At 40.2% G+C, this 14323-nt stretch overlaps 2 protein-coding genes and 1 long non-coding RNA gene across 4 annotated transcripts in view; 2 read left to right on the forward strand and 1 right to left on the reverse strand.

Moving 5' to 3' along the window:
• On the forward strand, positions 1 to 2720 carry snrpd2 (small nuclear ribonucleoprotein D2 polypeptide). Its single transcript, XM_018670682.2, has 3 exons — positions 1 to 130; positions 1453 to 1632; positions 2265 to 2720. Coding segments are annotated over exons 1-3 (357 nt in total). The 5' UTR covers positions 1 to 128; the 3' UTR covers positions 2440 to 2720.
• Positions 2481 to 13438, reverse strand: LOC127139025 (uncharacterized). Its single transcript, XR_007808849.1, has 2 exons — positions 12517 to 13438; positions 2481 to 7612 (listed from the first exon to the last, which is right to left on the reverse strand). It is a non-coding gene; the product is annotated as an uncharacterized LOC127139025 (long non-coding RNA).
• The window catches only part of vaspb (vasodilator stimulated phosphoprotein b), a 25510-nt gene continuing 21474 nt past the window's right edge, over positions 10288 to 14323 (forward strand). Inside the window, exon 1 of one of the 2 annotated variants that reach the window (XM_018670656.2) lies at positions 10288 to 10790. In XM_018670656.2, coding sequence (XP_018526172.1) covers positions 10786 to 10790 — 5 coding nt within the window. In that variant the 5' untranslated portion in view covers positions 10288 to 10785. The remainder of the gene's footprint in view (positions 10791 to 14323) is intronic. The other variant, XM_018670655.2, reaches the window with a different exon arrangement.

The following is a 14323-nucleotide window of genomic DNA, read 5'->3' on the forward strand; positions in this document are numbered from 1 at the left end:
ATGTTGAAGCGCGTTCTAGTTGACCCGGAAGCATTTCGGTCCACGCGTGAATCGTTGCTGATACGAAAGCACCCGGTGGAGACGAGCGGCATACGATCTGAGAAAACAGTTTTTGTAAATCAACAGCCATGTAAGTATCAATGATGATCAGACAGTCTTTATGTGAATGGTCGTTTTCTGTCTTAGAGTCCGGGCGCTGGGTTGTAGCAGCCAATAGCTACAGTGCTACGCTAGTTAGCATTTTAGAAAGTCAGCAATGCTAGCGAGGCCGGTTAGCCGGAGTTTATAAACCTTTTGTATGCCATTTGTATCATGCTTCGTATTTTCTCAAGTGCGTTACTGTTACAATCCAAAACAACTGAATTAAAAAGCGTTATGCATGTTTATTAGATAGCGGCGATCCAGTTTTTAAAAGCTACCAGTCGGGACTCACACAATAGCATTGTTATATGCTAGCTAGCCAAATGCTAACATCAACCTCCGAAGTGGTAGAGGATGTTTACCTGTTTGTAATTAATTGCGTTTTTACAGTATATAATAAATATTCTGGAGGGATTTTACAGCTTAAAGTCTTTGCCGTTAAGTAAAATGAAATAGCTTGTTTTTTCTTGCCAAGCAAGACTAACGTATCATAAGAAACTTGACTGTTTGCAACAGTAACCAACGTCTGAAGGAAAACGTCCATAATGATCTCTGTTCATGGTGATGTTTCCTTGCTCTGCTCTTGAACAGAAGTTTGAATCGACTGATAATAAATGCAGTTCTCTGTCTGATAAACACCGCGATCAGAGTAGCATATTACTGTGTTTTCTAAGTAATAATCTGGTTATATCTTTTTGTTCAAGTCTGTTATTTTGTTAGATGACTGGAAGCCTGTGTTAACGCATTATTTGTTATCTATGTGAAAGTATTTTTGTTCTGTACGTTGATACACAACCAATTAGGCAAAGAAAAAAGAACAACAAAATAGACAATGGAGTTCAACACAATGGCATGTTAAAAATATTAGCACAGGCCATTAACGTAACAGCAAATTTTCAACAGCCTGAAAAGATGTAGGTTGAAGCAACAGTGTGATTACTCAGTAAGTCCAGTTGACTGAAAAATAATCAGTTATTTTGTAAATAGTTTTTACCCCAAGAATGACAAAGAAAGTAAACGTCCCTGCTTTTCTCTGTTTTGTATCATATTAAATTTAATATTCTGGGATTTTGGACTGTCGGTTAGTCCACACAAGACAGCAAAAGAATTCATCTTACACATTTTATAGACTCAATGATTAATCAAAGAATCATGACTACAACTGGCAGGTTAAAGTTATTAAATGTAACACATAATTGGTGTAATATCAATCAAAAATGGACATACGAACGCCAGCAAGCTATTCTGATCATACTTATTTATTTATTATCACCGTTTTAATTGGTATTTTTTGTCACTTTCATTTGTCAGGAGTTTGTTAACAAAGCCCAAGTCAGAGATGACCCCAGAGGAGCTCCAGAAACGAGAGGAGGAGGAGTTCAACACTGGCCCTCTGTCTGTGCTCACCCAGTCAGTCAAAAACAACACACAGGTCCTCATCAACTGTCGCAACAACAAGAAGCTGCTTGGAAGAGTCAAGGCGTTTGACAGGTACGAAGCCTAGTCACTGGATTATGAAACAACAGGAGTGTTTACACTGTATCAGATTAACTTTTGTTTTAATGCAGTAGTTTTGTTACATCATCTATTTTGTATTCTGTTTATTATCATACTCATTACATATGCTGTTATATTTAAGTAGGGATGACATGATATGATATGAACAATCTTGAATTTTCCTCACTTTCCTTCAGTGGATTTTAAGTGTACTGATACTGTGGCAAACACACAGCACCTGCCTTTATTTATCATTAGGTATTACCTTGTCTCAAAGATAAGAGTACTGACCACTTAAAATCTAATATTGATAAAAGTATATCATTTATTTTTTAATAGCTTTTTCAGACACATCTGAAGCTTCAAGAAATTCATTTCTACAGTGCAGGCAGTTCCCTCAGATGAAAATGTGATAGGGTATTATGAATATAAAAAGGAAATCTGATCTTTTTAATGATCTCAAGAGCTTTTAAAGGTGTTAAATTTATCATATGACTACCAGTAAAAGATCATAAAAATCTTATTGTGATTAAAATAATGAACTCACTGTTTATCTTGCTTACCAACAAATATACTGATATCTGTGCAACATCACAGGATAATTTTAACCTCACTGTCATTTGCAGACACTGCAACATGGTCTTGGAGAACGTGAAGGAGATGTGGACAGAAGTTCCCAAGAGCGGAAAGGGAAAGAAGAAGTCTAAGCCTGTGAACAAGGACCGCTACATTTCTAAAATGTTCCTCAGGGGTGACTCTGTCATCGTTGTGCTGAGAAATCCTCTGATCACAGGAAAATGAACTGCCTATAGACGCCGAGCTGAGCCAATCACTGGTTCCTATTTCTCTCTTTTTCTTTATTTGAAAGATTTGAAGGCAGTGGACTGTCATTGATGTAAGTTGATATAAGGTTTTTTGTTTTTTAGTTGGATCACTGCATTCACTATTAAGACAGAAACATACCGTCAACAAAATGATGTTTCTGCTAGAGTTGATTAGGTGCAATAGTACCTGATTTTTCTTTGTCTAAAAAAGTCTTCTGTCTTTTTCATTTTAATAATAAAAGTGATGAATAGATTCAAGAGTTGTGCAGGTCTTTACTTGCTTTTAGCTCCTTAGTTTCTCCTTGCGATTAAAACATGATTTAAACCTAGTTTGATAATGTATAGACAATATATATATTAGATAATATATATATCAAACATTTAGATTGATGATTTCATTTAAGTTGTTTTAATTCTTTTTAATTACTGAGTATTAGGAGATTACATTATTTTCTTACGTGTCGCTCATTTAATAACACGCTATGTCAGATAGTGAGAGCCTTGGCAAAAAAGGTTTGTCTCCCTTCTTTTTTCTGGGTATTTTTGCATCCCCCTGCTCCCTCTCTCTCCCACTGTCACCCTTTCACTCTCCCCTGACAGCATCTAAGGTGTCGGGCTTGATTTCAGTCAGCAGCGCTCAATATGTGACAAACTGCCGTTTAAAGGCCCACTGCATTATTGATGAGACCAGATGTGCTGACTGTCACTTCACACCCTCATCTCTCTCTCCATTTCAGGCTGTTCCTCTCTGCTGCTCGGCCCCTTCTGACCACTTTGTTAATTGTCTTAATAGCTCAGCAGCCAGTCTCGCCTTACCTCTCTCTGACAGTTGGCACCTAACCTCTGCTCTTTGGTGCTCTCAGATTTAGTGGTCAAGTATATGGGATTTTGATTGCGTGAGTAAATAAAAAGCTTGTCTGTGTATTTAACAGTTTTTGGAAAGCTGACATGGCATCGTTACTGAATCAGTGTTTACTTCCTCTCTGGCCTTATATTTAGAGTACACCTCTCCGAAAGTTTTTTTTATGTGTGCAGAAGCATCTTATGTTCACACATAAAGTCTAATTTATCATTATGAAGTAGCCTAAACCTACCTTCCCTCTACAGTATTCTGTGGTCCTAACATCTTTAACATCTGATGTTTCATACCTAACCTTACACAACACATAACTCCTCTCAGTGTTAACCCTAGCGTGCCTGAGGCCAGCACCTGTGGAGTATCTCTGTGTGTGAACAACAAGACCTCACTGATTTACAGCTCTCAGGTGAAGCCTGCTGGGTCAGAGGGATCAGAATCATACTGAGCACTGGATTTGAAATGCAGTGAACTTTTATGACCTCTCTGACTAATGTAATGCTACCATTTGTACTCTCGCTTTAGGCAAATCTTGACTTCCACCAAAAGTTTGAGAGAGAGATCATGTTGCAGAGGCCGGGAAATTGACAAGTTCTTGCACAGGCAGCTCAGGGCATAAGGACACAGGGCAGCTGCTTAGAGCCCTGTGGCCACCAGGAGGTCGGTATGAGTCACCTCATCACCTCTGTCACAGTTTAAATAAATACTGAAATATTTACTGTAGGTTTTCCTCTTGCATTTTCAATTAAAGGAAACTTAAATGCACATGAAGCTTTACAAGGTAACTAATAACTATTTCTAGCATTTGAGCTCATTCTTTATTTTAAGAACAGATAATCTGCAGGTGCCGTCTACTCTGCTGAGGTAACATTCAGATACATCAAACTACTCAACACATGGTAAGAATAGTAACAACAAACTGTCAAAACTGTGTATTTTTTTCCCACGATTGTTACCTTACTGTTGTGTTGCAACAAAATCTTTAAAAATGTGTTTTAATGAGTTAATGTCATAATTTAAACACAAATTTCACATTCAACCAGCAAACAGCTGAAAACCTGCTGTATACAAGGCTGACTGGAAAAATGAATATATTTTGTTTTAATGTACACTGAATGGAGAATTGATATGGTGATTACAGTGAGGATAGATTATTTAAAATGAAATGTAAATGTGATATCTATTTTCTGTCATAACATACATTACCATTTATGCACCAATGATGCTTTGGTTTAAAGTGGAAAAAAAGTTCTGCACTGTAATAATCAACCAAATCTGCATGAAAGGCCTGACTTAGTGTTTCACTGCCACCTGAGCTCACAGCAAGTTTATATTTCTATGATTAATTAAACATACTGTTTGTCTAATATTTAACAAAAACGAGTTAAATGTTTGCACTCAATAAAGAAAACATCAAAAGTTTAACCACTATAATTTACTTTAACCCATAAAATAAAAACTGAATGTCAGTCATAATTAAATTGCATTCATGTTATGACATTTAGGGTCAAAACTTTTTTATTATCCCTGAAGCTAATCATCCATGTCAATTTACAGTTGTTTGGTCTCATGTAAAAGGCTATTAAAACAATTGAATCATGTGTAAAGATGAAATAACTCTCTCTCTCTCTCTCTCCTTTAAGGTGTTCAAGTAAGTGTCAGACCACCATGAGGATGATATTCTCTCTTTTGGTGTTTTGATGATGGTGGTGCAGATTGCTGACTTTCAGGTTGGTCTAAAGTTTCCCACAGGTGGTGAAGTGGGCTGAGATGTAGTTGACTGTGAAGGCCGTAGCATATGATTTCATATTCCAACCATTCAGTGAGCTCTCATTATAACTCTGCTGTCATTATAACAGCTATGTAATTTGTCATTAGTCTGTATTTTGTGCAGATGCAGGATCTTGTTGACCTGCAGATCCTCAGCTCAGATTCTGACTCACATATCAAGAGAACTGAGCAGGTGTGCAGGCCTTTGACCACCTCTGGACCCCCAGATTAAATCTGTATGAGGTCTCAAAAAGCCCTGGACCAGCCTTGAGCGTGTTCTATAGACAGTCTTTAAGTATGACCGCTACACTGAGCCTGCAGACTGTCCTCAGTACTGTTTGACATGACCAATCACATCTCAGTACTTACTCTCTGAGCTGCAGCATCCTGGGACAAAGTGCTGTCAAATAGCTGGTGGGTCTATTTGGAGATGCCTGCGATAGAAACAACTTTGGGGACCTCGTGTGTTGGGTATCATCGTGCGCTTTTCTCATGTTACTCCACTCATCTCAAAGACACTTCAAGAAGTCCCTCTCCCTCCAGATTTTAGGCGCGGTGAGCGATCCATGAGCAGGAAGGCAGATGTTTTATTCAGTAGGTAAGCGATAAGAGGGGGGAAGTGTGATTATGATAGCGATCGGTCATGCATCGATACTCAACCCTCCGGGCAACGCGACACCCTGCAGCGCATCGATCGGGGCCCGGTAACCGGAGCCGCCGCCGCAGCAGTTTGTTTTCAAGCAGAGCCACGGGTCCGCGGTGTCAGAGCCAGGCCAGGCCAGGTGGAGAGAGGAGAGGAGAGGATATCAGCTCCGTAAACACACAAACACTCATCTTCACTCATCTCTCTTTAAGTGTGAATGACAGTAACTGCAATGACACGTTCAGGGACAGTCAAAACAAGAGGGATATCGAGTTTATCGAGCTGCTGCGTGTGACCCGGGCCTATTTACAAACAAGCACTGCTGTGGTGGGAAAGAAAGTGGGATAAACTAACCCCAGGTCTACTGAATTAAAAGAAAAATCCAAATTAAAATACTAACTGCTACCTGGAGGTAATGAGCATTAAGCTATATGATATTCTATTTAGTGTTTTTTCATTTTGTCCAGAGGAGATGTTCCAGGCCTAGCAGGGCTGTAATAGCCTGCTGAGGTCATGTGTCCAAATTAATCCAGCAAATTCCACCCAACTGAAAATCTCTATAGTTTATTATGAAAGATAATTACATTTCAGAATTATGTTCATTGAAAACTATATCTTATCAAATGTTAAAACCACAATTTAATTTTGTATTCACCATTAAACTTCAACTTTCATTCATTCAACTTTCATTTCAATGATCTTTTCTGTACATTTTTATCTTCCTGTACCTTAAATGTTGAGCCTGACAGTTCATTGCAGGCAAAACAAGTTCAACTCATGGTCCACTGACTCGCTTAGAGCTTCTGACCATATCACACTGTCTTTGTCAGCAAGAGTTTATTGTCTTGGCTCAGCTGTATGCATGTGAACATGTGAAATTTTCTTAGCATGTTGAGGATTTTTCATCCATGTTGCCAGCAGCTGATGGAGAATACTACATCCCATTAAGTGTTTGTCTAAAACCAATATTTAAACAAAAAAAATGAAACAAATATGGGCTTTAAAAAAATCACATTGTGTAATATGAATGAATAAGGAAAGAATATAAACTATCTCTGCAGTCATGTAAACCCCCAGATTCTTCTTTAAAGCTCAGACGTGATGTCTAGTTAGATTTTCAGTGCTATGGTTATTTGATTTACATTTAGAACAGTATCTTCTTCTGGAAAGGTTGTGATGTTCATTAAAGAAGATTAAAGATTAAAGCACCAGACATCTGTGCTGCTTGTTGAAACACAAATGCAGCTGGTAGTTGAATTTTAAAAAAGTGTGTGGTTGTTTTCAAGGGAAACTTGGCCAAGAGAGGCATTAACACAACTAAAAACAGAAATGTTTCATACTATAATTGCACAACATGGGAAAATACATCACATAGTAAAGAGGAAGTTTTCCAGTATGCCGCAGAAGGAGATTTCACTCTGACATCTGTCTGTAATGTATTATGCTTGTATTGCCATCTAGTGGATTATATAAGTAATGTAACTAGATTCCCAACACATTCACTGTGTCTTGACATCATCACTTAATCTTAAGATGTTTGATATGACATGCCAGTGGTTTTTTATTTTTTGATGTTTCTCCTGTCACAAACAGATTTCCCTTTCATAAGATAAGTAACACAACACTCTGATATTAATTCAGAAAACCGCACTATTTCATTTCATTTCCAGGATAGACACCTGGTATACTCTCTTGGTGTGTTATGTAGTTTGCCCTGTGAGGAGGAGTTCAAGGCCTACATTTCAGGACATGTCATTTGGACTCTGTCTAAAATCCTACTGCTGCCCTTTGCTTCGCTGGCTTCCAGCCCAGACCTCTTAGTGAACAGTTGTGTCTCGCTCCCATTTGCAGCTTTTACCCTCCTCCAGTCACATTCCTTCCCTGTAAAAAAAAAAGAAAAGAAAAGAAAAGATGGAATGGTAGTTAAAATACTTGGCACATTCTCCTGTGTGCATTTTATTTCCTTTAAAATAAAACCACACTCTGGAATAGTTCATACTGAATGGCCCCCTGTGTAGTCTCAATATCAGGAGTCTTTTCCCTGTTTAAACTCAGTTGTATAATTCTCTTTCTTTGTCTGCTATTCAAGCAGCAGTGGAGGCTGAGGCTTTCAGACTCTGCCTCAGGACTGTATGCTTCAACAAGTCCTGGACTCTCTGATATGAGATGTAGTAGACTCGCAGTCTGTTTACATAATAGCCTCTGTATGAACTCACAGGCACAGAGAGATATGTAGCTGGTTGACCAAGCGCATCCACTTTGTCAAAATCTTGCTGCTTTGTGTTTCTTCAGCCGTTTGTCCCCCTTTCCCTATTTTTCTGTCTCTCCGTCTCACACTCGCACACATCTCTCATTTAGTCTAAAACCTTTACCACTACATCTAAGCACCTGCTGTAGCCACTTTCCCTCAAGTCTCACAGAGGCCTCCTCACTACTGTCTTATGGCAGGCCGCCAGCTGTGGACGGTGTTGACCAACTGAAGTCAGGCTGTGGAAATAAAGCTGTGGTAGGAGGAGCGCGGGAGAAACCTAAAATTACTGCATGACTGTTTCCAACTCTTTATGGGGCTACTTTCTGGGAACAAGACTGACTTTTTGAGAAGGAGCCAACACAAATCACACAAACGCCTCCACAAATGTTTGAGCACGAGCTCACACAGGAGGCTGGTGTTGATGTGTACAAAACTGCAGCGATGGAAAGGAAACTGGGGTTCACTCCACAGTTTGAGTTGACAGCAGAGTTAACAGGCCACACACAGCTAAAAAAAAAAACCAGACAGTTGCTCATAGCAGTCAGATTGTATGTCTTACGAGTGTGTGTGCAGTGAGACTAAAGGCATATTGGCTTTCTGGATGTTTACACATGCCACGCAGACGTAATGCATTCCTTTCTCATCTTCTCTTCCACTTCTGTCCCCATTAGGAAGAAGGAGTGCTTTTAGTGTGTACACTATCTCAGTGTTGAAAACTGGGCCGTGTCAGGCATCTAACTTCTTTTTCCATTCATTGTTAACAGAATTAGAAACTATTACTTCAGCATTTCACACAGGTTATTTAAAGGATTCCTGCAGTTCACTGCTGTTGATTCTTGTCCTAGTATCTAACTTTTGAATCAAAGCTTTATTTATTTTATTCCAGAAACATTACTCAGTTAATGTTACAGAATAACCACAGAAGCCCCAGTAGGGCGAGGTGGAGGGTTTGTCTAGGCCTCCGGTTTGGTTGAAATGCTGCCTTAAAGTGCTATTGGAAATTACAGGCTCTGCTACCAATTTATAATGTGAGACACTTCTGTGATACCCCAGTTTGTCCACATGTGATACACAGGGGGGTTGTGCATTTGGGAGTCATGTTAGTGATGTCATAAAGATGCAAAGGAGACGGTGTGTGTGTTTTAGCCTTGTGGTCACAGAAATTGTTGACATGTGTAACTGTTCCCAGAATTGTGAGCAAAGTTAGGTCCTGATTCACACCACTCTGAAGAAAAAATGTGTCCATGCATACAGAGGAACGTTTTTTTTTTAAATCTCACTAAAGAAACCATCAAATTATCAGAAAAAGGTGTCAGCTACTAATTTATTCCTGATTTGTTAAAACATAAAACCAAGGACAACCATGCCTTTGAGGTTGTGGCTCCTTGTCTGGCCTTCAAAATAACCCTGGTTTTGAGGCGTGTATTCATTTACTCTTTCCATGTGTACATTATTTTTTATATGTGTTGAACTTTAGCTACTACTGAAAAGCACTTTGTGACATCTATTCCAGAAGGGTGTGAGTAGATAAATTCCTTTAAAAACCTATTTACTGTAATAGATCACACATTCAAGCACATGCCTAAAATGAAAGAAGAGGAAGGACTACTTCCCAAGAGAATGAAGAATATTTATGATTAAGTAAGCAATGCCTCTTGTTTTGACTTAAATTTGCCAGTCAGCCAAGTTAAGTTGTTTACAGAGGCTAATGATAGGTATACTGAAACTGTAGTTTGGTGATAATCTTGGGATGAGGTGCAGCCCGCTTAAAGTTAAAGTGAAATATTTTGTTATTAACAGTGGCAGAAGTAGTACCGACTAAAAGTAAAAATACACAAATATACAAAACTCTCTATTACTCTAATCCTGCATCTATAATTCTACTTGGTACAGAGATAAAGTATATGGAAATTAATCGGGTACTACTTATTAGACAGCAGAATTTGAGAGTAGATGGAGATTATTACTGCTGATACATGAATGTATAAGAGGCGTTTTGTGTTGTAGCTGGTTTAGTTCATTTTCAGTGAGTTACAACAGCTACCATTTAAATATAGTGGAGTTAAAATTAGACTACATTATTTAAGCGTTGATGAATAGAGGTTTAAAGTAGTACAAGTACTTTTAATAGTACACTACTGAATAACTTAATCATTGTCCATTATGGGTTATCATGTTCTAATTTCAGTTCCTCTTAAATAAATCAACCACAGCAAAGGTTACTGAAAGTGAAAAACGTTCACACCGGTGAGTTAAGGTTTTTACGAGGCGCACACGAACGCATCGCGGGATTGTAGCCTACTTGGAAGCTGGCGGGTTGGGCCAGACTCCAGTGAATTTGCACAGACAGACCGACCGACCGACCGAGAGTGGGAACGGAGGAAAGTCCGGCGCAGACACACGGGTTTAATCTCCAGAAACTGAGCGGTAAACCGGCTCCAAGTGTGAGAGGAGAAGTTGTGGTTTCGCCGTTGCCCCGCTCCTCCTCGGCTTCACCTCTTTTTTGCTCGTAGAAACCAATGTGGGATAGTGATTGGAGTTGACAAGCCCGCTCCACTACTGTATCTACTCTCCCCCCTCCTCCTCCTCCTCTCCCGCTCCACACAACCAGGAAATCGTCGAGGTGTGCTTCTTTATCCCGCTGGTGGCTACCCCGTTTGCGGGTGTAGATGCGCTTTTTTGTCGCTGATTTGTTTTTCCTCGCGCTTTTTTTATTTCAGTAGTTTGACTTTTAAAGCCGGATTTCAGCTCTGAAGTCAGCCAAACTTGCCTACGAGGAGAGGATCTCCACTCTGGCCGAACAATGAGGTGGGTAAAGCGGCTCAAATCCCTTCACCTTCATTGTGTTTCCAGGCTACATTTTTGGTGTTTTCGGCTGCTAGTTTTCACAAAGGCGACTGGTAAACGCTGACCCTGTATCACCTCTCTGGGTTCAGCCTTGTAGTTTATTCGCCACCTCACTTGTTTCTAACACACTGAATCGCATTTCTCGTCCAGAAATAACTCAGAGCTTCTGGCTGTTGTGGTGTTGTTTCAACTACCAGGGCACACATGATACTATGTTGCAGGTTTTTTTCTGCTGACCTTTCCAACTTGATGGTTTGTGTATCAAAAAGTATTCATACCTGCGTGGTCGCACTGAAAGTCCAGTCCTACCTGTTCAAGCATGTCTGGTATTAAGGGGAAATATATTCTCAAGCTGGGGTAGTTGAGCAGGTCAGATGACAACAACATACTTCTGTATCTGTTTTAAACACTCCATGTTGATTCTTTTGGCTGCAGCAGCTCAGTATTATTGTGCAAGTGCCTACATTAAACCACTACCATGCAAAAACGATGATATATTAACTACAGTGTGAAGGTACAGAGGTGAAGGTAATTTACAGAGCATGTGAAAGAGATTGTCTGTTGCTTAAAGGCACTGTAGCAGTGTGGAGCCCTCTATGCAGGGGGCTCCTCCAACTGCACAAGCCACTTTGTCACCCTGCTGCTCCACATGCATGTGCTGTTTATACCATGTCATGCTTACCACAGACAACACTTAAAATCTATCCTACTATTTTTCTCCCTCTGGGAGTGCAGAGGTTTGCACAGGGAACAAAATTGTTCTGTGGAGAGCTCATGTCCACGAATTCCACATCCTGTCACAGCCTGTGCAGTTGGCAATTACATGCTTTGAAGCCACCCCTGCTGGTTTGTTCTTCTCTGAGCTGACTTTTTTCCTTCTTCTTTTTCCTCACTCTTTCACGTTTAAATAGAGTAGTACTCCACTTGTGTCAAGGACCAACTTTGTCATTTTAAAGCTTGACAAATGTAAGTTTAATCACGGACCATGAGGCGGAGCGGTACAGTGTGGTGGTGCAGGGCTGATAACCTGTGCGACTAGTTCTTTATCTCAAGTTTATTGCGCTGCCCTTTCTGTAACAATATACCTCAGCCCAGGCACATGGGTTGGTTCGAGGTTTGTATTTGTTTTGCACATATTTCTGCACAGTAACTCTGATTACAGCAGGAACAGGAGGCACTTGAGCTGCATGAAATCCTGCCCCAGTCACAGCCATGTAGTAAACAGTCCCTGCTAATGAGGCCATTAATTAAGGTAATACAATAATCAGCAAAGACTACTGGGTTAACATAATACATCAGGCTGTTTTAGATTAATTTTACTTAGCAAAGTAGGAGAACTGGCAGCTATTTTTCTTCCTAATATACCTGTGGTGTAAGAGTTATTGTCAGACGCTCACGTACACATCACTGTGACACAGTCCTGCCACTATAATGCATAATAAAATGATTATGTGTCAGACAATAAGATAAGCAAACTGCTTTACTGTCAAACTGCTCTGCTGCATTCAGAAAACACTTTCCCGTCCATAAACCACTGCAGCAATTAGCCTGCACCAAAAACAAACAGTTTAAACATTGAGAGTACAGAGCATTTGTGTCTACGTTCATATTTCATCCTTCCCCCTCTAAGTGTAGTGTCTCCCAGCAGTTGTTGGGTAGCATCTGGCGTGATGATTGCAGTTCTTACTCTACATGGATGTTGCTCCTGCTGGCCCTCCATTGTGGCCCAAACAGCTCATGTCACCTCATATAATAGGTGAAGACTGGAATGCAGCTCCACTCATGTTCATTGTCATTTCTCCCTGTGGAATGTAAATGTTGACACAGAAGTGCAGTCAGTTGGTCGAAAGTTCAGCAGTTTGACCCAGTTGAGAAAATGGTTCAGTAGTGTGTTCCAGCTTTAAGCTGCCTTTACATTTGCAGTCAGTAGAAACTTGCTTCTGTTCCTCTCGTACAGAGTTATCTCCACTGGCCACTTTCAGTGCACATCTGTTGGTTCGTATCCTTGGGTTATGACGAGGCTCATGAATCCATCTGCATTATGATTCACTGCTGTTGTCAGAGAGGTGACTCCTGTCTCCCACTGTGACTCATTGACTTGGTCTCTGTGATTAAAAGACCTGTCCTATCTGACACCAGCAGAACGACTGCCCCCAGGCTCGAGAATTAAAGCATGTGATGTGAACACACGCACACACACACACACGCAGACAGGTGTAATGCATCTGCTTAACACACTATTTGCAATCTAACGAGTTCCCTGTACTCAGTTTAGAAGCTCTACACATGGCTGGAAGCGATGCCAAACTTGGCTCCTTCGCTGTTCTCCCTGCAGTCTTACATGAGCTTATTATTGATCAGCCTTAAAAGCAGGGAAATGGCCTCCCCCTCAGTCTCCTTTGTGTCTTGGCTCCAGCTTTTTTCTGCCTCGGCAGTAACTGGAGAGGAATGCAGCTCTTTAACAGCGATCTTTGCAGTTTTGTCATGTCTGTCGTGTCTTCTTCCTCTAATGCTCTACTACTTGACCTCATGTCCCAACAGGCCAGTAGCTGTTATTGAAAGAATTAAGCAATATTATTGCGTGTGTATATGTAAGGATAACAAGATGAAACCCATTGGTGTTGCGATAGCTGCATGTAACTTCATGCTGTGTTGTTGTGCAATGTTCATAGCCCAGTGTGTTTAGTGTGTAGGGATGCTGATTTTTCATGTCTCCACTTGTTCTTCTAATTCCCTTGCAGAGTTTTTTTTTTCTTTTGAAGTCTGATATCAGCAGCAGAGGCTAAGTAGACTTTCAGCTCATGTGCAATCACTGTTACTCCCTAAAATGTGTTTTAAATTCAAAATATTAAGCAAAGAGATACTTGTGTACTCTAAGATCTGTTCAATGTGTATTTTAATACTTATATTTTTTGGTTAGAGTTCTGTAAAACTGCATTTCTCTTAACAGACTGACAAATTTTGGTTTACCTGAATACATGGGAGACATTCTGTGTATTTCAAGTCATTGCACTTTTACTGTGAACATAAGTAGCCTTTTTTAATTTGTTTTTCAACCAAACCCGTCCTTGTATCCCCACATCCCAGAGGCATTAACAGTTTGAGGAAATTGGGGTTTGCTTGTGGGATCTCTTATCCATAATGGATTAAGAGTAATGGCTTTATTTCATGCATCATAAAGAGTTGCATGTTGATATGCACTTGAAGAGACTCCTCAGTGTCCTCGCCGTGCAGTTGGTGTGACAGTGTGTCTAAATGATCACAAAGCCTGTGTGCTTCATCACTTCTTGCGCTCCATTATTGAAATGGTCCTGCCTCGTGAGTTTGTCTCCCACAACACCCAATCACTGCTACCCCCTCCCCTGACACAATTATACCCCTCTTGGTCCTCCCACCTCTCATACTCATAAATAGGCCATTATGCCAGTCTGCCTCTTGGATTAGACGCTTTGCTACAGGAGTTGCCCAACATACAAAACCTTCTATTGTCTACT

This window comes from Lates calcarifer, linkage group LG21 (assembly GCF_001640805.2).
Source record: "Lates calcarifer isolate ASB-BC8 linkage group LG21, TLL_Latcal_v3, whole genome shotgun sequence".
In the NCBI taxonomy this organism is placed as follows: Eukaryota; Metazoa; Chordata; class Actinopteri; family Centropomidae; genus Lates; species Lates calcarifer.